Source organism: Camelina sativa, chromosome 13 (assembly GCF_000633955.1).
Source record: "Camelina sativa cultivar DH55 chromosome 13, Cs, whole genome shotgun sequence".
Taxonomy (NCBI): Eukaryota; Viridiplantae; Streptophyta; class Magnoliopsida; order Brassicales; family Brassicaceae; genus Camelina; species Camelina sativa.
In genome coordinates, this window is record NC_025697.1 from 19,058,275 (window position 1) to 19,084,123 (window position 25,849).

The following is a 25,849-nucleotide window of genomic DNA, read 5'->3' on the forward strand; positions in this document are numbered from 1 at the left end:
GAATGTTGACCGTGTAATTGATCGTGCGGGAAAAGCGGTTTTATAGTCGGTACGGTTCAACTGCAGTACTTTCGGGACAAGTGCAGTTTATACAAAATAAGCGGTACAGAATGATATTTGATTGATAAAAAAACTATTTGTGGTTCACTATTAACTGTGCGATGGTAAAAGCGGTGCGGATTACATAATAGCTTGTATGTTTATATATTATTGAATGTTATGAATTAATAATAAAAATAATTATATATATGAACCTTAATACTAAGTTGATCAAAAAGTAAAAATTTAGTTTTTTGACATATTGATAAAAAGTTCAACCATAAAAAGATACAATTAAAAAAAAACCGAGTACTTTGATTTTCCCATAACATTTTTGCAATATTGTCTCTTACTTGCGTCATAGCTTCTCCATGTGCTATCTCTGTTGCATCCATGTCACCCATATCATTCTCAAAATTTCGGTTGTTGTTTGTCTCAATCATTAAATAATTTAAATCTGCATAGAGAAATTTGAAATCCTTATGAAATTATGTAGTCCCACTGTAGCCATTACCACTCTTTTTTCAATATGAACATTATATCTTGGAAAATCAGAAAGTGTCCTCCACTTTTTCTTTCAAACTTCAAACGTTCTTTCAATAACATATGATATCTCACAACTCGATTTCGTGATGATCTATAAGGAGGAAGAAATCCTTGTTTGTTTGGATAGCCATAATCAACGAGATAATACTTCTCTAATGGAGGCAAAGGAAACTCGGTATCACTTTGTTGTGCTATTTGCAGAACAGCTGTATCGTGGCATGATCATGGTGCTCCATTCCAGATATATGTAAATAACATATTCAAATCACATAATGCCATGATGTTCAATGACGCATTATCATGCCGATTCCAATACATTCCTTGTAACTTAGGTTTTACTTTGACGCATACATGAGTCTCGTCCATAGCTCCAACAAATCCACTAAAATATGGCCAATATATCCGGTCTACCTGAAGTCTTTTAGGAATTCGATTGAGTTCTTGTCTTGCTGGAGTTCTAATATAATCACATGCCAATAATTCAGTTGCCGTAAGAACTTTCCTAAATTTTATTTGTACAGTGTCTTGATTTCGGCCAAATCTCAAACCAACATCTCTTTGAACTTCATTGTGCCCGCATATCCGTAAAAATATAGCCACACTTTCTTCAATACTTATATTTAATGTTGGTTGTAGACCATAATTTGTTTGCCACATATTAAACACTGTCGTGAAAAATGGAAGTGACATCCGTAATAACAGAAGAAAAGCAGCAGCATCATGTTGTAGTCGATGCCATATACTTCTCCATCCAGACCTCCATCAGTTTGGGCTGGTGCTCTTTGAAAATATCGATCATAATAAGCCAAAGCTGGTTGAATTACTAACTCTTCAAACTGTTCATTTTCTAAATTCTACAATTCAACTCTCTCTTCGTAATTTAGATTGTTTGGGTCTTGTGATCGCAACTGATATATACAAAATGTCTGAAATCATAAACAATATTTCACTAAAGATATATTATTTTAAAATCTCACAAATTATAAAAAATTTAAAAACTAACTTATAAAATATAAGTCATAAAAAACATAAGCAATATTGATTAAACACGATAACCATCTTTCAGCTAACCTAGCCTCCTCCGTCCCTCGGGACCACATATTATTATTCATCTCCTACATCACTTTGATAACTTTCATTTGGTTCTTGAGGGGTTCCCCAAATATTGAAAAGACCTCTTGGTCTAGGTGTTTGTGACATTCGTCCAGATTCAAAATAAATACTGAAACCGAGACCAGCTAAAGTTTCTTGTTGAGTATTCCTTATATTTTCACCTCTGTCACTGAAACAACCCGACCCGTTTTTTTAATAATATAAATAATAATAATATATTTAAATACCTAATAATATTTAATTACAACTCAAACAATAAATCAACATGCACATCGGAAGACAAACCAAACAACCTCCAATTTAATATAAATACCATATCAATTATAACCAATTAAAAACCAGCAACCTAGCATACTTCTAACAAGGTTCCAACAAAAAAATAACATAACCAATAATACAACCGAGACCCTAGATCATCCTCCTCCTCATCTCCATGATTCCACGCTACACATTACCTGCACCACAAACACTATGAGATGCATGAGTATTACCAGAAATACCCATTGAGGCGATCCTCCCATCTACGAGTGATACACACAAGCAAATCAAGAGTACAACCACAAATAAAATATAACAAACCAGTCATTAAATAGAACACCCAATAACACATTCACCACACCTACACATCATCACACAAAACAAGTCATACAACCCAATTGCTTAGATAAGCTCATGGTCCCGCACTCATCTTATCAAGCTGATTCTAACAACAAAAACAACTAGGAGAAACTCTCCTTGCGTCTGCAACAGTCCAGAAACATCCTACAACAAGTCACACAACCAAAAGCAACCTTGAAGCAAACTGGACAAAAACATCAGAAAAGAATAGTCTCAAAGACGAAACCCTAAAGTAAAGACCAACCGTTAACTATCAAATCCTTCCAGTGAAAAGATAGCCCTAGACGTCACAAAGCTTCCCACAAAATCTCGTGCCGATTAGAAACCAGAAGAGACCACAATCTCAGTTACAATTCCTGATGGTTCAAACTCGCGTCTGAGAAAACATGTCTAACGAAACTGCCAATAACTCATCTAGTTTTAATCCAAATCTATTTCTGTAAAAATGAGAATGACAATGAAAGGCTTGGGAATAAATCTACCAAAATCTGTTACCTTTGCCAACGATTTAATATTTTTCGAGACACGGGCATTACAGCCACCTAGTGAAAATCCATATTGAAAATTTGTTGGAGTTGTCCCAGATGAACCGCCTTTTTAAAAATTTGGTGTTTGTTGCCATGGATGTAAGTTGGATGGTGTGCTCCACTGTGAAGTATTAGGTGGTGTTCCCCACTGTGGAACATTTGGAGGTGTTCCCCATTGTGGATGAGCATTTGGTGGTGTGCCCCACTGTGGAGCATTTGGTGGTGTGCTCCATTGTTGATAACCAGGGCCCAACGACCAAGTGGATTTTGCCCTCCTAAATTATTACCCACAAATGATGGACTGCCAGATGATAAACCTCCTGAATGCGGACTCCCAAATGAATGACCTGAGCTCAACTGTTTAGGCACATCTTGGTTGTTCCGTGAAACACCAGTCATAGCTTCTAGCAATTGTAGCGTATCTTCGTCAGTGCTTCTTATGTCAATAAAATACTTACGCCAAAAAACTAACTCCTTAAGTGCGTTAATGCATGCCCAGTAAAATTTTGTGTACTTGGGTAGGTCTAGCGCAATGAATATTGCTTCCGCTTTTTTAAATTCATCATAATCATCTTGGTCAAAACCACTGGGAAGAAGTTGTTTAAAACTTTGTCGTTGAAATTCTATGTACATAGCGATGGTGTCTTGTATAGTTGTTTCAAATGATTGTCGCCTACAATTTCCTCGTGAACCACTTCCAATAGAAACTTAGGAGCTTCCCCCAGATCTTTGTATGTTACTCCCACGTTTAGAAATCGACTGCAGATTTAGTATACTTCGTTATTGGCTTATGGAAGCGAAATGTTGTAAGGTTTCATTGTCATCAATAGTTACAAGATACACTTCTTCTTCTTCTTCTTGTGTCTCAGGAACTTGTGTTTGTGGTTCATCATCACTAGCGGCATCCGAGTCATAATGATAATCATCACCATCTCCATGCTCGTTAATCAATTGTTCTCTTCTTTGACGAGCCGAGTGTTGAGATTGTGATTGAACATCATGTAATGCGAGGTATCGTTTCATCACGTCCCAAAACTCAAGCGGCTTTCGGTTCATGATGTTTGTTAATTTGCAGCCCTAAAATTAAAGTGGATTAATTTTAAAACCTAAATTTTATACATAAGCTGATATTTACAAGGATAATGTGTACTTACAAACTCTTGGTCTGTCCAGCATGATTCAGATGCATATATCATAGATGTATCATGATCAACCATTATTCCAGTTTTATGCATAAAAATCTTCCACCTTTTGTAATTTTTTTGGAATTCATCAAGCTTGATTTTGAAGAAACCATAAGTTATATCCATGTTTAACGTTTGATTGAACTTTTTAACCATATACTCTTTACCAATCGCAGTAGGATTCTTAAGAGTGTAATTAGACATGACAATTGCTTTGTCAAACAATTGAATTAATGTTTTTTTCCTGAATGTGCGACCATTTGTACTTGTCTTTGTTCTACATATATCATTTATACAATATTAATTATTATATAAAATTTAATTAATATAATATTTTTTAGAAAGGCAAAACATATATTTACCCGTATTGTTGTTTATGTAGGAGGAGTTCGTTTGGATTTTTTCGTCTGTAAGGATTTGTATTTCGTCGGCTATTGGACGATATATCTACATTAATTATAACTGGGGAGACGAAAAAAAAATAAAAGAGAGAGAGAGAGAGAGTATTTATGTGTGTATTCGTTACTTTTATTTATTTCCTTTTATACACAATTTTTATTATTTTAAAATTATTTCCTATTATTTACATGGTGCAGATTTATTGGACCGCTGGATTTTGCTCATATTGCAAAGTTGAAGTGCGTTATTCTATCCTTAGTGTATTATTGTTGTATTGAGATCCACAAATAATTTACTTTAATAAAAAATGCACACTTAAAGGATATTAGTTATGATTGGTGAGTCATTACCATTTTTTTTTAAATCCGCACTCACCCACGTCGCCATACAAACATATATATACATATAATATATATATATATATATAAGAATATGTGATATATCATGGTTTTTACGGTTTTTAACCATGATATAAGTGTGCCTTTTGAACCTTTTGATTTGTTTTGTAGGATGTTTTTGAGTCTTTTCAGGTTTTCTAGAATTTTGGCACGGATGGAGCAAAGTTGAGCAATTTGGATCATTTTGAAGCATTTAACCAAAAAAATCAACTTGGAATCGATTTAGAGAGATGGTTTCGATCGACGCCACCTTAGGTATCGGTCAACATCAGTGTAAGCTGATACACGAAGCCAAGTTTTGGAAGATTTACAAAATTTCCCTAAGTTTTCCATAATTGCAAGACTAGTCTTTGATGTGTTTTAGAATATATATATATATATATATATATATATATATATATGTATGTTTGTAGTATTTTTAGGTCTTAGAAACCTTTAAGTTTTAATTCCAGCAACTTTTTGAGAGAGAGATATTGAGAGCTTTCGGGAGAGAGGGATCTGAATCCATCTGTAGAGAGAAGATTCCTAAATATATCTGAGTAGTTTGCTTGATAGGTTCAGAGTTTTTCACAAGATTTTTATGGATTATTAGATCTAATTATTTTTAGGGTTCATTATCTGGTTGTTTTTCATATTAATTCTTGATTGATCACCTAGAATTAATAACCAAGGAAAATAAATTGATATGAGAATATAATTGATTTTCCTGATTAAACCATTGATGAACAAAATTACTTCTTACAAAGAGATTTGAATTAGTAATTATGTGAATAATCTAAACATGTTTTCAAAGCTGGTTTTAACCATGAATTTTACAAAGAGATTTGGATTTTTGGGTTTTAAACTTAGATAATATTTGCAGTGAAAACTGATTTATTTTACAAAAGAGTTAAGATTTCTAGATCTGATCTTTAATTGCTTAAATCCTATTAATTTATTGATTTAATATTTTATAATTTCCAAAGAAATTCCCTAGGCCTAGCTTTTAATCCATCTGAATTTACAACTCTTTTACTTTCTGTTTGTGCATTGCTATTCAAATTACAATTTTGGTTTAGCATAGTTAAAAGATTATTAAATCTATTGTGTGAGTCAAGAGTCTCTGTGGATTCGATCCCTAAATACTACAATGATCTCTTAATTTGAGAGAGTAACTCTAAGGTAAATTTGAGCATATCAATATGTATATATACAATCACTATAACCATCATTTCTACACACTATTATCGCATTATTGCTATTACTACCACGCTATCATCACCATCATCACAACTATTATTATTATCGCCAACGTCACCAGTACCACCACTGTCACCATAAACCGCCACTACTAGGTAACAGATTTGATTCTTTTGAGCATAAACTAGACTCAGGGAATATAACAAGGGGTAGTTTGACATTGGATGTAAGAACTAGGTGGAACTCCACATTTTTTATATTAACTAGAGCTCTTAAGTTTAAGGAAGGCTTTATTAGGATGGAAGCTGAAGATAGGCTATACAATGAGCATTTCCTGAAATTAGAAAATGGGATACCAAGGAGTGGTCCGCCAATGACATCCGATTGGAACAAGGTTGATGGATTAGTTCAGATTCTCAGTCTTTTCTACAAAACAACCCTTGTTGTTTCTGCATCTACCAAGGTTTGCTCTCATAAAGTCTACAATGAGATTTGTGACATTGATAGGCAGCTGAGTGCATTGAGTGTTAGTTCTGATCTAGATTTAAGTTTGAAGATTAAAGATATGAGAGATAAGTTTGAGAAATATTGGGATGGACTGGAAAATATCAGTGTTCGAAAAAGTGTTCTAGACGTCCGCCTCCACCCCGTCTAGGCGCTAGGCGCTATAGCACCGCCTAGACGACCGCTTTGATCGCCTAAAATTGTAGTATCATCATTGTAGTGAATTTTTAGAATTTTCATTGCACAAATTTAAAATTTATAAGGTTTATTTCTATAAACATAATTATAAATGTTTAATATGTTATTTAAAATGAATTGAAATAATGTTTTTATCTATTGTTATATTTTTGATTTAATATTTTTATTATTCTTATACATATTTTGTATAATTATGTATATAATATCATATATATATTAGTATATAGTGTAAACGCCTAAACTGCCTAAAACCGTCTAGATTCCGATTAAGCGTTCTAGGCGGTAGGCGTTGGATCACCGCCTATTTAACGCCTAGCGCTTTCTTGAACATTGGAAAATATTAATAGACTTCTGATAATTGCTTCAGTCTTTGATCCTAGGAATAAAATGATGTTTGCTTCACTGTGTTTTGAAATGCTCTATGGTAAAGGATCAGCTAAGACTAAGCGGCTTGAGGATTCAGTGTCAACTATCCTAGCTAAGATGTTTGAAGAATATTACAACAAAAGTGTTATGAGGTCACCAAGTTTCTCAACATCTGAAGGTGGGACAAGTACTTCTAGTGGAGGAAATGAACAAAGTGCACAAAGAAAAAGAAATGCAGATGAAGAGGAACTTCCTATGGTTCATGGGGTTGAGAGAATGGCTTCAGTTTACAACAAGAGGATGAATCCAGAAAGATATAATGCAACACGGACTGAACTTGATAGGTATTTAAAGGAAGATGTCGAAACTCAGTTGCCTAATTCATTGGGAACAGACTATAATGTTTTGTCATGGTGGAGACTTAATAGTCCAAAATATCCAGTTTTATCTGAACTAGCTAGAGATATTCTAGCTATGCAAGTTTCTTCAGTGGTTTCTGAGTCTGCTTTTAGTACCAGTTGTCAACTCTTAGACCCACGTAGGAGTTGTTTAACACATTACATGATTGAAGTGTTAATGTTTACTGAGCAGTGGATGAAATCTGACCATAACATAGGTGAAAAGGGAATGGAAAACTTTGCACAAATGATTGCACAAATTGAAGAACAAGATAGCCTTGAAAAAGGTATTACTTTCAATTAGAATTGTTTGCATTCATCATTTTCTTTTACAACATTACTAATTTTCATTTTTACCAATGTGTAGAGTTTGCAAATTGGTTTGATATACAAGAAGATGGTGAAATGCCAGACGAAACCATGTGATAAAACAAGTCATTCTCATTCCCAGGTACTTCTTATTGCTCTCTCTGATTTTTTTAAATGAAAACAAGCCTAGGCTCTGGTCATACACTACTACTTCCAGGTTTGAGTTCTTAAGACAGCTTGTGTCAATACTTCATCTTCTCATGTTTTGTGACCTTTCCTGTTTGTGTAGATAGAAGAAGCTATAGATGGAAGAAGCCGCAAAACTTCATCTCATGATTTTTTGGTTTCAAGCTGAACTCTGATTATGTATTTGAATGCTTTACTTGTATTTTGCATTTTCAGCTTTGCAAATGGATGTTATATTTCTGTTATTTGTTAGTTTTGGATATTCTCTGAAGTTGCGGATATTTGGTAGTTTTGGATAGTTTTTAACCGAACTGATTGCAACCAAAACATGTTCGGTTTTTTTTTTTGGTTTTTCCTTTAGTATCTGAACCAAACCGAGACCGAATTAGACCGAACCGAAATTCCAAAAACCGAAAGCACCGAACCGATACCGAACCGAATAACCAAACGCCCAAGACTAATAGTCATTATCATCATTTTCGCCATCATCTTTGCCATTATCTTTACCTTTTCTATCATAACTACCACCATCATACCTCAATTTATACTATTTTCTATAATTATATTTTCTTTAATTTAATTATTATGTAATCTAATTTTAGCATACGTTTACCTTAATAGTTGAAGTTCTTTATGTTGTATCCTTTAGGATATAGTGCCATTTATTCAATACATATTTAATTAAACATTTTTGTCTCATATGTACCTAAGGGTTAATTTGGTTGTTTGGATTTCCTAGGTTGTATCCCTTAGAGTATAATGTTTTTCATTTGATTCGCGTTTAACTCATTTAGATTTCCATATCATTTTATTTACTTTTATATACTACTTCAACATTTCATTTAAAAATATATATTATTTTCAAATTAAAAATTTATTTATACACTTTTACACATATTACTTGCGTTTGAATATATATGTTAACTTCAATTTAGTTTAACGTTAAAGTTGATTCATGAAAAATAGTATAGTACATCGTTCTATTTTTGTAAGTCATATATAGTATAACATATTCTCTTTATAAATACTATTCATTATTTAAAGTTTTCAACATCCTATTTAAAAAATTCAAGTTATGCCGAACGCAGAAAAAAAATTCTAAATTTTAAATTTTCAATTAGTTTTATTGAAAAGATATATCACAATAAAATATAAAAGGGTAGAAGTTATTTATTGAAAAAAAAAAAATTAATAGAAATAATTGATAACACTCTCTGTTGTGGCTGCGTGTCATTCACGTTTATCCGATTCGGTCTTTTTACATGGTGAGATAGTTACTAATAGTGCTACTTTCCTTATTATGTTTTCCATATTGGTTAGTTGGCAAAATCGCTCTTTTCTGTAGCCAATCGATCAATGTGGTAGAGCTGTTTTTCTTCTGAATCAATCAATTGATACATGTCTCACATCTGCCTGCTGGTGACATTGTGTTGCAAAAAAAAGATGAAGTTTAAAACGCTTGCTAGAGATTATGATTTTTGGAGAAAAGCTAAGACGATGACATGATTTAGGGAAAATATATACAAAAAACAAAAAACTGACAATTCAAATGTTTTACAAAGCAAACAGAAAGTAATGAAAAATTTCCATTTTCCGAAAATAGACTCCTACAAGTTTTTGCGTCACTATGAAGCCATTATGAACACACACCAGCAATAGCTTTAAGGATTTGGTATTAGTTAGGGTTAATATTTTGCACTGAAAAAATTTATGTTTTGACAAGGTTTGAGGCGACAGCTAGTGTAACATCCCCGAACCGTTCTATAACTAAAACAAAACAGGGGCGTCACGTATGACGTCATAATCAGTCGATAAAGGTTCCCGGAATGCATCTGTTTGCCTAAATCAACTGATCTTTAGTATTTTAACCTCTCGATCATGGCCTAAGGTTTTTCAACCCGTACCACAGTCGCGAGTTGTGTTAGTCATGATAGGACTAATATATCATTCGAACACTTTCAGGTTTAGATAAAACTGATTCTTACTTAGTATAGTATCTTACTTTAAATCGTTACCAAAACCAGTATAGTTTTCCGACCACATATAGAAAACTATACGTAATAAATTTTTGAGTTTTAGCAAAAAGCTGTAAATCACCTAATCTGGCCAGCGTATGATCACCGCGGCAGCTAGAGGATTACCTAAAGGGAATACCTGCAAAACAAAAGGTAGCATCATTAGTAAGATTACTCAGTGAGTCCGCCTAACTAAACTCTAAACAACACCCCAACTTGAACTATAACAACGAACAAGCAACTAACGCAGCCAACACATGCATTAAGTAAATCAGAGAATCACGCAATCAAACAATGCTTAAAGAAGCTAAAGTACTCAAATAAAGAGTACCTACACAAAGACTCATATTACAAACTTCACCTTAAGGTCTTTGATCTTCTACGATACGGATTTCCCACCAGGCAATGCTTCCCTGACCCTTAGCCACATAGGCTAGAAGGATCACATCCCTTTCCTAAAACCATGTATAAGGGACCTATACATTACGGTAAATTTACTACTTTTTCAAGTAATGCTCGTTGGTAGCGAACCACTCGGAGCCATTAGGACAATCACATTATCGCCTTACCAAGTCTTAACAAGACTAATGACTCAACGAAAATACAAGTATATCTAATGACTAAGAATACTTGTAATCTTAACTAACAATCAATCAATCAAACATTAGCTATGCAAGAGAAAGACTAACACAAACAACACACAATAAACTAACATGCTTTCTATCACAATCAAACAACAAATAAGAACAACATCAAACAAGGCATCTCAATCTCGTCAATAACTACCAATTATTGACTTGCAATTAAATGAGCAGCATAACGGCTAGAACAATAGCATAACCAATTATACTAACATCTATACTACTCACAACAAACAAATCACACAATAATAATCATATCAAACAAACCACACAACAATGAACATGAACTATAACAAAATAGAACATGAACCTAACATGCAACAATTACCATAATAAATTACGATAATAAACATAACAACCAAACAATTCAATCAACTACAAAACTTAACCTCTCACGCAATATCAAACAAATGAAACCTAAACATGTGCTACTTCACATGTGTTCAGTACTCACAAGGTTTGGTTGGAGCTTGCCTTGGTTTCACATCTCCAACTAGCTAGATCCACGCAAACTCGAAAGCTCTGGATTTTGCATCATCAAGATCCGCTTAGGTTGGGATCTAAAAGAAAAAGCTAGAAGGGAAACTGAAACTAAGACTAAGATACTTACCTACCAGCTCGGTAACTTCCTTAGAAACTTCCTTGAGCTGCTCGGAGACTTCTGCTATCTCCAAAAACGAACTAGGACTTTTTAACTAAGGTTTTGGTTAAGATTTAGTGTTTAAAAGCTAATGAACGAAGGCTGGGTATTTATAGTTTCCTAAGGTCGGTGCTAGAGCTGCTTAGTAACTTAAACAAGTGTCTCACGTTTAGTTCTCCACCAATCACAACTTGCCATTCCATTTTTTTCCATTCTTATCCACTTCTTAAGCCAACACATGGCATTACATCTCTCCTAACTGATTCTAAGCCAACTCTCACAAACCATTAACCGTTTCTAACCAGAAATATCCTGTTTTATCTTTCTTTAGTCTCCCTAAAATTCTAAAGCTCAAATAAAATTAATCGTATCACTTTTACTTTCGGTGATCGGCTAAAAGAGTCTCTCGCGACTCGATTTTCTAAAAGAAAATTATTTCTGAACTCCAACTTGATTTTTACCTCTTGTTACAGCACTCCCAACTTCCTCAAGGTCCTCTTAATTTATTTCTAGCTTGTCCTTAGTACAAAATTCCAATTCTGCTCCTTAGCGCTCTTCTGAGTAGTTTTTGGATCAATTCTCTGAAACTCTGAAAACTGACTGATTCTTCTTGGCTAAAACCTTTCAAGCTTCTTATCTGATTTAATCATATGTCGTAGCCCACTGAATGCTTCATTTTCTTCCTTCCCAACTGTTTCTTAGTTGCTGGACTAATTACCGTAAAATAGCAACACTCACTAGACGGCTGTCGGCTCCTGTTGAACCTTAGCGTCGAACCTTAAATAATATTTGCAGAGCTTTTGATGTTAGTTCTCTTAGCTACTGATTGACTCTATTCTTTCTTAGAAATTCTCTTCTTCAACGTTTTCTTCTCGGCAAGGTCGTTCAGTTATCTTATTGCGTCTTTCATCTTCAGATTATTTTTCTGAGTAATAATCTTTCGAGACGAATCCTTTGGATCCCTTCAACTGATCTTTAGTCATTGTTGTTCCTTTGATTTTTAACCAATCTTCCCCTCCTTTGGTTTATATCCCTCGTTGGTCGAATTGTCATGTCCGCGTCCTTCCCGTATATTTTTAGGTTTAGTACGAGGTATTACATTCACCTCCCGTTAATAGAATTCATCCTCGAATTCTCCTTAGCTTCGCCTTGGGTCTTCTACTAGCTCAGTCTCCTCTTTGGTCTCTTACCTTTCGAGACTTCTTCTTTTTCCTTCATTTTCTAACTTGGTTATTTTCGTCTTGGCGTTTGATGAGAATTCTTGTATTCACTTGACCCCAGTTGTTCTCAGATACCACTCTTGAACTCTTTTTTTTTTAAGGTCTTGCTATTAGAACTTCATTACTTCCCTCTTCCTCCTTCATCTTTAGTTGCTTCCATTACGACTTTACTTGGTTTCACCATCTTCGGAGTCGAGTCCATCCTGACTTCTACTAAGGTACTATGCTTTGTTCTTGACTTGGGCTGCATGATATAACATTTCACTTGAATCTTCTCCATTATTTTCTTGCATCCTCTTTGAATTCTTCAGTTCCACCTTCTTCTTAATTCATAGCTCGCTTGACATTTTTCTTCCTTCTTGACAATCTTTGGTTTATTGATCTCCTCTTCATTGATTTCTCTTACATTCTGAGATTATAATTTGTCTTCTTATCTGATAATGGTGTACCATTCCATTGGTTACCATCTCTTCTCCTTTAATACTTTACTCTCTTGAATAAGATTACTACACGTTCCATTGTGTGTAATCTGCCTTTAAAATTTCTACTTTGTTAGACATTCTAGAAATTTTAATTTTCACCTCTTCTGGTCATAGCTATTCGCCTCTTCTTCATAATTGTAGCTCCTCCTTGGCCAGAATTTATCCTTGGCTTCAAACATCTTCGGAACTTATGATTTCCATCTCTTAAATATCTCCTTCAAAGAAATTGATGTTAACTCCCATCCACACAACACTTCTTCCCTTTTTCTTTTGAGTTTTCTCTTCCTTCTGCTACATCATGCTAGAACTTAACCACAAATAGACATTTGTTTAGCTCTTCACTTTTTGTAGTTTAGTAACTTCGTCAGAGCCGTCTCTAAGTTAATAAAGGCCACAATCAAATTAAAATAAAAGGGCTTTTTTGCTATTAGTAAGACTCGAACCCATGCACTCATTCCCACTAACATAAACAAATACCATTAGACTAAGCACATTTTTTGGAAAACAAGGCCAAAAGTTGTATATAAAATACAGAACATAAAACAAGGTCACAAACTCATGCTTCATGAGCTTGGCCTTTGGGCCGGCTCTGAACTCCGTCCTTTGAGTTAATAAAAAATCTTTGGCTATGACAAAATGATTCTTCTTCTATGGTTTCCACACCTTCTCGGCTAACAGCAACTCTCTTTGTCTTCTTGTCTTCAACTTCTGGCTTTAGGTCATGGCTAAATTTCCATTCTTTAACCACTATCTAAACCATAATCCAAGTTCTTATTCTTCTCTGATCTATACTGACTTCAATCTTGATAAATCTATACTGCTCTTGCTAATCTTCTTGCATCTCCTTTTGAATTAGAACCTATGTCTTTTCTTTCTAAAATATATATGGGCAATGCACAATGGTCTACTCCTTTAACTTTCCATTCCTTGCCTTTCACGGGATTTGGTTTGCAGCTTAGAATCCCCATGGTCTCTTTCCCTAAGGTTTCCCTACTTCTACAAGGTCTTGTGTTTCTCTTAAAAATCTAGAAACGCTCTCAATTCTAACGAATAAATAAAGTAACACACACAAACACACAAACACACAAGCAAGCAAACAATAACATCAAAATATAAACACACAAACAGAACCATAATATAATACAAATTGTAAAGATTCGGTTAAGTACTACATACATAAACCTCCTCGTTCAAAACCCACATCATCATCATGATCGTACCAAAAAGAATAATACATCACCATCATACCTCCAAAAGGTGTTAGTCAACCCGCTAAGTATACACAAATCAAAAGGGGTTAGCGTCATGCCTACGGAAAGATCCTACCGAGCGTGAAATAAGCGCACAGACAGACTGCAAACACAACATGGGAATCATCTCGAGTACCAAAATGGGTGCGAGATGAGGAAGCTCCATCTGAGGACGCTTCTGCTGTGACACCTCGGTTTCAGAGAGTTGCAGAGAGGTTTAAAAGAATTGATTTGGCTACCTATGTCACCAAAGTGCACTTATCTTTTCGGTCAAGGGACCTGAGAGAACTCTAGAGTTAAGTGTGCTTGAGCTGGAGTAGTTTCAGGATGGGTGATGCGACAAAACACAGGGAAAGATCATTTGGTGATTTGTAGGGACGGTAAACATGTCTTTAAAGCCTCTCGGACGTACCAAACCAACCGTCAGATATGGATGGGCTCACGGGCCTAGTGAGGACCATTAAGTAAGGTGGGCCCAGTGGCTGGGAGTGTACATGGGGCCCTGAGAGGTCTCGGTTGGGACGTTACAAGTGGTATCAGATGATCGGTTTTGCTAGAGCTTGGCTTGGTTTCACGCCTTCGCATAGCTAGATCCACGCGAACTCGAAAGCTATGGATTTCGTATCATCAAGATCAGATTAGGTTGGGATCTAAAAGAAAAAGCTAGAAGGAAAACTGAAACTAAGACTAAGCTACTTACCTACTAGCTTGCTAACTTCCTTGGAAACTTCCTTGAGTTGCTCGGAGACTTCCGCTATCTCCAAAAACGAACTAGGACTTTTTAACTAAGGTTTTGGTTAAGATTTGGTGTTCTAAAGCTAATGAATGAATTCTGGGTATTTATAGTCTCCTAAGGTTGGTGCTAGAGCTGCTTAGTCACTTAAATAAGTGTCTCACATTGAATTCTCCACCAATCACAACTTGCCTTTCCATTTTTTCCATGCTTAACCAACTTAATTTTTACCTCTTGTTACAGCATTCCCAACTTCCTCAAGGTCTTCTTAATTTATTTCAAGCTTGTCCTTAGTATAAAATTCCAATTCTGCTCCTTAGCGCTCTTCTAAGTAGTTTCTGGATCAAGTCTCTGAAACTCTTGAAAACTGACTGATTCTTCTTGGATAAAACCTTTCAAGCTTCTCATCTGATTTAAACATATGCTTTAGCCTACTGAATGCTTCATTTTCTTCCTTCCCGACTGTTTCTTAGTTGATGGACTAATTATCGTAAAATAGTGATTCTCGCTAAACGTCTATCGGCTCTTGTTGAACCTTAGCGCCGATCCTTAAATAATCTTTGCAAAGGTTTTGATGTCAGTCCTATTAGCTACTGACTGACTCTACTCTTTTTTAGAAATTCTCTTCTTCAACAATTTTTTCTCGGCAAGGTCGTTCAGCTATCTTACTACGTCTTTCATCTTCAGATTATTTTTCTGAGGAATAATCTCTCGAGACAAGTCTTGAGGATCCCTTCTACTGAGCTTTAGTCATCTTTGTTCCTTTGGTTTTTAACCAATCTTTCCCTTTTTGGTTTATTTCCTTCATTGGTTGAACGGTCATGTTGGTGTCCTTCCCATATATTTTTAGGTTTAGTACGGGGTATTACAGTTAGGGTTTATGATACATATATATTTTTTAGGCTTGATGATATTATATGATTACAATATACATTTCACGATTTAGGGATTATATACAACTTTTTTTACGGTTTAGCTGAGGAACATATATCAACAGTGTTATGTGTACTGAAAACATTTTTAATAACCAAAACTTGTGCGAGTCTATTTTCTTGGAAACTTTTGCAAATTCTTCAATTAGTGGAAAAAATTTCAGAAACGTTTAGATCATTTTTTCATAACATACTGTATGTTATTTTCGTACGTTCAGTTAAGAGGCTAGGAAATGTTTTTGGTAATAGAAATATGTTTTCATTAACATAAAAAACTATAATATTTTAAAAAAAAAATCATAATTTTCTTAGACCTTCACGAATATTAACGTGTTCACCATGTAGAAATCTTCTCCTTTGAATAGTCACTTTTTCCTGCACCTAATTCCCAAATCGTGAATTCTAAAAAGACTAAAAAGTTTAAAATAGAACCCACAAAATTTTAAAACTTATCTCATTTGAAAATATTTGGTAAAAGATTGACAAGGACAGTCGCACCAACACATGCAACGGACATGCACTTGTTCACTGCAATGGATATGTGTTATAAAAGCTGTCATATGTTAGCCACAATAACACAACACAAGATCCATTTTCTTCCTTTAAAACTATCAGAAACAAATAGACATCAAAGTTTGATTACTTTTACGCCAAAAAAAATGGGTAATGCTAAAACAGCCATGCTGATCCTCTTAGTAGTAGCAATGGTCATCGCATCTTGTGCCACGGCCATGGACATGTCCGTAGTTTCCTACGATGAAAACAACCACATGACAGCCAGTTCTGGCCGTTTTTTCGACACTGAAGCATCGTTAATATTTGAGTCATGGATGGTCAAACATGGGAAAGTGTACGAGTCCGTAGCTGAGAAGGAACGGCGTCGGACCATTTTTGAGGACAACCTCCGTTTTATCAATAACCGGAACGCTGAGAATCTTAGTTATCGGCTAGGTTTAACCCGGTTTGCAGATTTATCTCTTCATGAGTATGAAGAAGTTTGCCACGGGGCTGATCCAAGACCTCGTAGGAACCACGTCTTCATGACTAGCAGCGATAGATACAAGACTAGTGCTGGTGATGTGCTTCCTAAGTCTGTTGACTGGAGAAACGAAGGCGCAGTTACTGAAGTGAAAGATCAAGGCCACTGCAGTAAGTGTACAAAATCCGGCCGGTCATGGTCTAATTATAAATTTTATTTAGGGTAAAATAAAAACCTAATAGTAATCTTAGTAAAAGAAAACAACTTATATAGTAGAGGAATAATAATAGAAAGTTATTTAAATTTTCTTTAATTAGAAATCACTTTTTAGAGCTAGTAAGTATATTTCTGATCGTTTGTAATTATATTTTCTCTCTTATTTTATACAAACTAACACTAGCCAAAAAATATTTGTGGACCATAGTATGTAAAACATTATTGTTGGTTCAAAGTTCCAACCACAGTTATCAGAAAAATGATAGTGGTCACTAATAGGTGTCAATTCTTAATTCAAAAATTAAAAAATGACATATCATTCGATTACAGTTTATAAGACTCGAAGTGAGTTTTGGTTAATCATGTTTTATCCAAAACTCTACAAACAATTTATGCATGTTTTGTTCTTGTGTGAAGGGAGTTGTTGGGCTTTCTCGACGGTGGGAGCAGTAGAAGGCTTAAACAAGATTGTGACGGGAGAGTTAGTCACTTTGTCTGAGCAAGATTTGATCAATTGTAACAAAGAAAATAATGGTTGCGGAGGAGGCAAAGTGGAGACGGCCTATGAGTTCATCATGAACAACGGTGGTCTTGGTACCGACAAAGATTATCCTTACAAAGCTGTTAACGGAGTCTGCGATGGCCGCCTCAAGGTAAGGATAACTAGGATCGCATATGTAAATAATGTGGATAACAACATTAAAAGAACGAATCCATTTTGAACTTAAAAGAAAAATTGTGTAGGAAAACAACAAGAATGTTATGATTGATGGGTATGAGAATTTGCCTGCCAACGACGAATTTGCTCTAATGAAAGCGGTTGCTCACCAGCCTGTGACTGCCATTATCGATTCCAGCAGCCGAGAGTTTCAGCTTTATGAATCGGTGAAGAAAAAGACATTTTAAGATTTTCGTTTAGAAAACCTTCTTTAATTAGAAAAATATTTCATGAATATTTTTGTTTTTATGTCATAGGGAGTGTTTGATGGCACGTGCGGAACAAACCTAAACCATGGAGTTTTTGTGGTCGGGTACGGAACCGAGAACGGTCGTGACTACTGGCTCGTCAAAAATTCAAGGGGAAATACATGGGGAGAAGCTGGCTACATGAAGATGGCTCGCAACATTGCCAATCCAAGAGGCTTATGTGGCATTGCTATGCGAGCTTCATACCCTCTCAAGAACTCGTTTTCTGCCTATAAAAGCTCCATCGCCTAATAAAATGAACTATATGTAATATTATGCAAGGGATCCACTGAGCGAACAACCTATTCGATTTTGAATGAAAAATAATGTAATCGATATGATGGGTTTCGTTCTGTAATATATTTTCGACTTGTATGGGGGTCAATGTTTGGAGTTTGTATAATATTTATGGCTTTTTCGTTCTAATGATGAATGCTTTTCGTTTAGGGATAAATGCCAAAAACATTAATACTTGTGGGAGACAACATATTGAGCGATTCTAATTAGTTTGGAGAATGAGAGAGACGAAAGTGATCAAGCGTATTTGTAACAGACAGATTTTTTAAAATAGTGGTGCATATTAGCATATGTATAAATTAAAATAATTGATTTGGTTATTTAGATAATTAAATTTGTATAGTTTTATTTTTGGAAGACTGTAACTTATCATGGAAAACAATTATAAAAGTATGCTTTAGTATATTGTAATACAAAAAAAAAAAAAAAAAAAAAAAANGGGTAGTCTATATAATCTTTTGACAAGTTTCTATAGAGATTTTTTTTTTCAGCAAAAATAAATTATATAGATAAATTTTTATAGTCGTAGAACTTGCTTGATATCCATGGTAGAGGTCAAAAACACCCTGACTAAAAAGTATTTGAAATACAACCAAACTTTGCTAGCAAAGGAGCAGCGTCATTACAATTCCTTGTTGAAAAAACTAGTTGAATCCTTTGAAAACGAGATGACAAATAATTTATGTGCCTTAATTAAGTATGTTTAGTTGTTGCAATTTTAAGATAAGAACTACAAAAAAAATTATTTTTAATATCATGTGACTAAAACAAAGAACAGAAAATATTGATTTGCAATGGAAATATTGAATCCGAAAGTGATTTTCAGAACTATGCGTAGTTTGTAGAATCAGTCAACAAGTTTATAGATATAGATAAATTTGGATGTAATTTAAATATCTGATGTGTTCTGTTATATATAGTGGGGTTTTTTTTTCATATAATTTATATGATAACCAAAAAAGATTTTTCTACTACTGCCGATCAATTTTATTCAATATTAGTCTACTACTACTCATGGTTAGAAATTTGGGTAAAGTGTGTCCCAAAAAAAAAAAAAAAAAACCTTGGGTAAAGTTTTCGGAAAACACCTCCTAAAGAATATGCAAGGTTGGCTATCAAGAATGACCTTACATACCTTCTTTTTACTCGCATTCAAGGTACGCAAGCAAACTTGGGCACGTTTCTATATCTAAGCTCCGAATGGTTAATGTGCATAATAACTGTTTTGTTACTATTGTAACCGTCGTCGTCGTGTGCGAATCGATTACCATTCAAAACCCTAATTAACATTTCTATGGAATGACAATGACCCAGAGAAGAATAATTTTTAGATACAACAATTTTTTTTTGGGGTGTAAACAATTTATACAACAAATATTTTAAAATATTCTCATCTAATAATCTTTAGTAAAAAAAATTATTAGGACGACACTTGTACCCAAAATTGCAACAGTAGGTTTGCCGCCCACTTGTTCACTCCAGTGGACACGTTATAATATTAGTTTTCCAATAAATATTGTCATATATCTAAGGGCTGAGTACTATAAATATTGTCATGTCTTAGCCAATGGTACACAGCACAAATCTTCTCTTCTTTAATAACTTTTAGAAACACAAATAAAAGTTTAAATAGTTTTTTAAGCCCAACAAAAAAATGGGTTGTGCTCAAGCAGCCATGCTGATCCTCCTACTAGCAACGGCTATCGCCTCTTGTGCCATGTCCATGGACATGGACATGTCCGTCGTTTCCTATGACGATAACCACCACGTGACAGCCGGTCCAGGACATCGCCAGGGTGCCTTCGATGCTGAGGCCACCTTGATGTTCGAGTCATGGATGATCAAACATGAGAAAGTTTACGAGTCTGTTGCAGAGAAGGAACGGCGTTTAACAATTTTTGAGGACAACCTCCGTTTTATCACTAACCGGAACGCTGAGAATCTCAGTTATCGGCTAGGTTTGAACCGGTTTGCCGATTTATCTCTCCATGAGTACGGGCAGATTTGCCACGGGGCTGATGCAAGACCTACTAGGAACCATGTCTTCATGACTACCAGCAACCGATACACGACTAGTGCTGGTGATGTGCTTCCTAAGTCCGTTGACTGGAGAAATGAAGGTGCAGTGACTCAAGTCAAAGATCAAGGCCATTGCAGTAAGTCTAGTAGTGATTTTAATTCCGGTCCATCTGGTCTAACTATTTTTATATATTTTATATAGAGTAAAATAATATGAATACTAAAATTTGGCAATCAGTTTCAATTAATGTAAACCTTAAAACAACCTTTCTATATATAAAAAAAAAAACGTTAGTTTAAATGTATGTTTCATAATATGCAACTTAAGTATTAGTATATTGTTCGTTAAAACCAAGAATGGGCACTAACTAAAGTTAGTACCAATATCGTTTTGTACGTATTGATAAATAATATACAATTCATGCATGTTTTGTTCTGGTGTGAAGGGAGTTGTTGGGCTTTCTCCACTGTGGGAGCCGTGGAAGGCTTAAACAAGATTGTAACGGACGAGTTGGTCACTTTGTCTGAGCAAGATTTGATCAATTGTAACAAAGAAAACAATGGTTGCGGAGGAGGCAAAGTCGAGGCTGCCTATGAGTTCATTATGAACAACGGCGGTCTTGGTACCGACAACGAGTATCCTTACAAAGCTGTTAATGGAGTATGTGATGGCCGCCTCAAGGTATGTGTATAGTTATAGTATATATATAGTTTCTATTGTCTATAACAACACAGTAAAAAGAAAGAATAATGTTTTAAAGTTAAATATTTGTGTAGGGAAACAACAATAATGTTATGATTGATGGATATGAGAATTTGCCTGCTAACGATGAATCTGCTCTCATGAAAGCGGTTGCTCACCAACCTGTGACTGCCGTTGTCGATTCCAGCAGCCGAGAGTTTCAGCTTTATGAATCGGTAAAAAAAAAATTTCTTTAGATTTTTGTTCTTTAGTTGAAAAACACATTTTCATTATATATTTTTTTTAATCTTTAAAGGGAGTATTCGACGGAACATGCGGAACAAATCTAAACCATGGTGTTGTTGTGATCGGGTATGGAACTGAGAACGGTCGTGACTACTGGCTCGTGAAAAACTCGAGGGGGAACACATGGGGGGAAGCTGGCTACATGAAGATGGCTCGCAACATTGTCAATCCAAGAGGCTTATGTGGCATTGCGATGCGCGCTTCATACCCTCTCAAGAGCTCGTTGTCTACCGAAAAAAGCTCCATCGCTTAATAATATAAACTAGGTGTATGTTATGCAAGGGATCGGATCGAGTGAGCCAACAACTTTATTCGACTTTGATGGAAAAAATAATGTAGTCGACTGGTTTGGTTTGGTTTTGTTATATATCTTGCATTTGTATTGGGGTCAATGTTTGGAGTTTGTATAATATTTATGGACATTTCTTTGAGTCCACTGATGAATGTTTTCCGTCTTGCCGCGAAAAATTCTTGTCATAGACGATAGTGATGACTGATGAGCGATTCTGAATTTGGAGAATAAGAAAAATGATAGTGATCAAAGCCATTAGAGAGTGAAATTAATAGGTTACCATTGATTTTTTTTTAAGGTTGAAATGGAATTAACTTTTTTGCTACTAACGATGTTTATATCATATTAACAGAATACAGTACCGTTTTGGCAATGATTGAGCTTTTACTGTCAAAAAATTTAAAGTTAGGTGTGTTTTGGCAGTTTGTTCTTTTACCTTTTGTTGTGATCAATACATTATTAAAACGTGCAGTTTTGACCTTTTCGTACGAGCAAAGTTAATTTCTCCTAACCTTGCATGAATATGGTACTTTAGAAAATACATTGATGGCTTCTATTAATTAATTATCAAAGATGGTTAAATCCAAACTTGAAACTTTTTTTTCAACAATGTCGTTTCTGCCTAGACACCCCCCTTATACTCGGGCCAGTCTTTAATAATTTATCCATACCACCTGCCACTCGATCATGTGATCTTTTGGATTACTCCATGGTATAAGGCTGTTAACGGAGCCTGTGACGGCCCCTCAAGATTGGTATTTAGTTACAATCATAGAGATAATTTGGCATGCCTCTAACGCAAAAAAGGAAGCAATTAATTCTTGAAAAAACAAAAAAAAAACATAAAATTTGTTTCGGAGGAAAATACCAATAAGGCAATAATTTATGAGGGATGTGTATGAAACCCAGCCTGTGACTGTTGTCATTGATTCAAGCGGTCGGCAAGAACACTTTGTGAATATATAACAATAAAACAAAATTAAATCAAAATGACTATATCTTGACAGAACCAGGAGCTGTTAAGAACAACAAAAATGAAGATGAAAACAAGAAACAACAATTCATATTATTATTTTTTTGCTAATTGTATGCGCAATAAAATGTAAATGTAACCAGTACAAAGGATGATCTTTTGGTTCATACAGTTTTTTTAAGTTGGATGGGAAAAAGGCATACACATAAAACATTATGAGAATTGTGACTAATAATCAAGTAGAAATTAAGGGAAAGTTAGTGATGATCGTGGCCTCTCAACCTCTACGACAGCGTTTGCCACGACTTACAACAGTCCACATGTCTTGAAACATTTGAGTAGTCTCTTACGTCAATGTTGCAATTAAAAGCAAAAGAATGTTTGACCTATTAATTTCCAATTTTAATTCCTTAATCATGTTATTATGAACCGAAAATTTACCATCTTTTTCAACCGGACAAAGATGATTACACTCGTATATACCTTTAAAACCACTCATACTTCATCTCTTAGATTTTTTTCCCCGCAAAATCCATTTAGAAAATGTACAAGATATTTATTGGATGTTCCCTTGGGTCATACTGTCACGCATAATAATAACGTAAACTAATAATAGAGTGTACCAATAATAGAGGGGAAAACGTCCTAGTTCCACATGAAAATTATCACATCTTACTAGATAAAGCCAGAACTTTCACCTCGTCTTAAATATCTCTGCACAAATGTCTCTCATCCTATATCTCTCCAAATCCAAAATTTTATTTCTAAATCTCCTTGAATCCATAATTCTCATCAATTTCTCCATAAATACAGGTTTAATTGGTTAATTATTGGTTTATTGGTTGTCTAACCAACTAACAAAAGTTGTAAACCGATTTCAACCTGATTTCGACCCGTTTATATAATTAAATCACCAATTCTTTTTTATTTTTTAAATCTCTTTTCCCCATCTCAACGAACACTATATCATATTTTCATTAACGTTTAACCAGATCATCCACATCAAATAACCCAGAGAGAAGAAGAAATAGAAAAATCCATTTAAACAAATATGACCAGATCTCAAAAATGTCAAAGCTCAATACAAACAAAGATAAAGCAACTGTGAACTTCTAAAAACCCAAAAAAAAAAAATCAGCTTCTGCTTTTGAATGCTAATGAAGGCTGCTCGGATGAATGGTCCGTCCAACCCAGAAAATCCACTGCATCCAAGAAAAATCAAATAAACAATTCAACCAAATTGACATAAAAGATCAATCATAATTGTTGTATATAATGGAGATTCACGTGGTCCTTTTTTATAGACGATTGCAGCTCCAAAACTCTTAGTTGGGTTTATTCAAGTTCTGGTGATTGGAATCATGGTTCACTGAACCAAGAACACATCAAATCCGATCAGAAATGAAGATAAAATCTGCAAAAAAAATTCTCAAATTACAAATTTTTTTCAACTCCAAAATCAATTAAGAACACAAATGATTACTGGAATGTGGAAGTCACGAGGGCTTCTCTTGGCGCCAGTGGTGGATAAGCGAGAGTTTGGTAGGAAATTGGCTGGGTTTATGCACCCACCTGAAACATATTGCCCCAATGCAAGAGACGGTGTTCATGATTTTAGAAAATGATGATTTTAGAAAATGATGATTTTAGGGTTCTTAGGTTTGAGAATTTCTGATCGGGTTATAAAAATTCTTAGACCGGGTCGGGTTTATAAGGTCAATCGGGTTTTAAACTATGTTTTATATCTGGTTTGACTGGTTTTCTAGCGGTTTAATTTGTAAATCGATTAAACCAAAAAATATGGAGAAGTAAATGAGAACTTTAGATTTGGAGATATATAGGTTGAGAGATCTTGTTTTGTGGATACTTACGACGATGTCAAAGTTCCGGCTCCATCTAGTACGATAAGATAGTTTTGATGGGGAAATAGGACGTTATCCCAAAAAAGAGCGAAAAAGTTTCATACTGAAGAGTGATCACCAATCACCACATATCAAATTATCAACTCGAGTCAATTATATATTAAATTAAAATTGAGAATCAGATAGATTAGATTGATTCCTAGTGCGTATAAAAGTGAGTAATAAAAAGTTAAGATTACAGTTAGACTTGGTGGATACAAGAATTTGAAAAGTGGATTCTTATATAACTTTTAGGCGGGACATTTAGTCACGTGAGTCACGTTATAAAGCATGGATAATGGTGGAGAGCTAAAGTTTTGAGAACTGATTGCCACATCGAATTAAGCGAAGTAGTGGAGAAGATAAATAATAAAAGTGAATTGTATGGATCTGCCACAACACTTTATGTTTTATGGTGGGTTATATATGTATTAAGGAAAATATATCGATAACTAATTGGGAGTAAATCGAGGGTTATACTTTAGTATCACTATGTCAACTGGTAGTACGGTAGTAAAGAAAAAAAAACAGTAGTACGGTACTACTTTAGTATCACTATGTTAATACTTCGAAATAACGCAGCTAATGAGGTTTAAAACACGACTAATAGTTTTGGAAATGCTTGCTCAAGCTTATAACTTTGGCTGAGCAATTCATCAAATGCGACATTAATTAGGAGAGGTAATGTGGTTTGATTTTGGCATGACAACTGGACTCCAATGGATTGTTTGCTAAATATATTGGCTGAGTGAGGCATGGAGATCTCAGAGAAGAAGACAACATCAGATCGAAAGCTGGAACCTGATAGCTAATTCTTTAGAACACTAAATATACCATGAACTACAAGGAACAAATAACCAAAATGAATAAAGAACAATGAGTTCTTGATCAATGGAATCAAATATACATTTAACGTCAATTTCTTCGATTAACATAACAACAAATGACGGTGAAATTGATTCGTTATTCTTATTCAAACCAAGCAAGATACAATAAACATCCACATAACTTCGTATTACGTTCTTCTCATCATAACTTGATGCTTTTGCAGTTTTAACCGATTCAAGGAGATCCAAAAGTCAATTATTTTATAGCAGTCAATATTTTCCATTCATAACATAATGATGGTCCAAATGCCCGCCGGGCACAGAGACAGAGTAGTATATACTAGGACACTATTCAGTATTCATCACAATCTTCTGAGACTCAACGCTTCCGGTTGTGTATGAGAATCTGAGCGATCAACTGTTGATAGATATGGATTGTGGTATCAAAGTTTTGAGAGGAAGAAATGTTGTATATAATTTGTAGGGAGATCTAGAAGAAGACATTGACTTGCTT

The 25,849-nt window shown here is 34.8% G+C and overlaps 2 protein-coding genes, 1 long non-coding RNA gene and 1 pseudogene across 3 annotated transcripts; 2 read left to right on the forward strand and 2 right to left on the reverse strand.

The window, feature by feature from the left end:
• On the reverse strand, positions 2,912-4,231 carry LOC104738375 (annotated as a pseudogene).
• LOC104737131 (probable cysteine protease RDL4) lies at positions 16,446-18,465 on the forward strand. The gene is made up of 4 exons (XM_010457236.2): positions 16,446-17,026; positions 17,490-17,725; positions 17,817-17,957; positions 18,048-18,465. The coding sequence occupies exons 1-4, from the start codon at positions 16,537-16,539 to the stop codon at positions 18,288-18,290; spliced, it is 1,110 nt and encodes a 369-aa protein (XP_010455538.1). The 5' UTR covers positions 16,446-16,536; the 3' UTR covers positions 18,291-18,465.
• Positions 19,895-21,802, forward strand: LOC104737130 (probable cysteine protease RDL5). Its single transcript, XM_010457235.1, has 4 exons — positions 19,895-20,491; positions 20,801-21,036; positions 21,132-21,272; positions 21,353-21,802. Exons 1-4 carry the CDS (start codon positions 19,990-19,992, stop codon positions 21,593-21,595), a joined length of 1,122 nt encoding a protein of 373 aa, XP_010455537.1. The 5' UTR covers positions 19,895-19,989; the 3' UTR covers positions 21,596-21,802.
• Positions 23,242-24,540, reverse strand: LOC104737132. The gene is made up of 2 exons (XR_759691.2): positions 24,091-24,540; positions 23,242-24,021 (listed from the first exon to the last, which is right to left on the reverse strand). It is a non-coding gene; the product is annotated as an uncharacterized LOC104737132 (long non-coding RNA).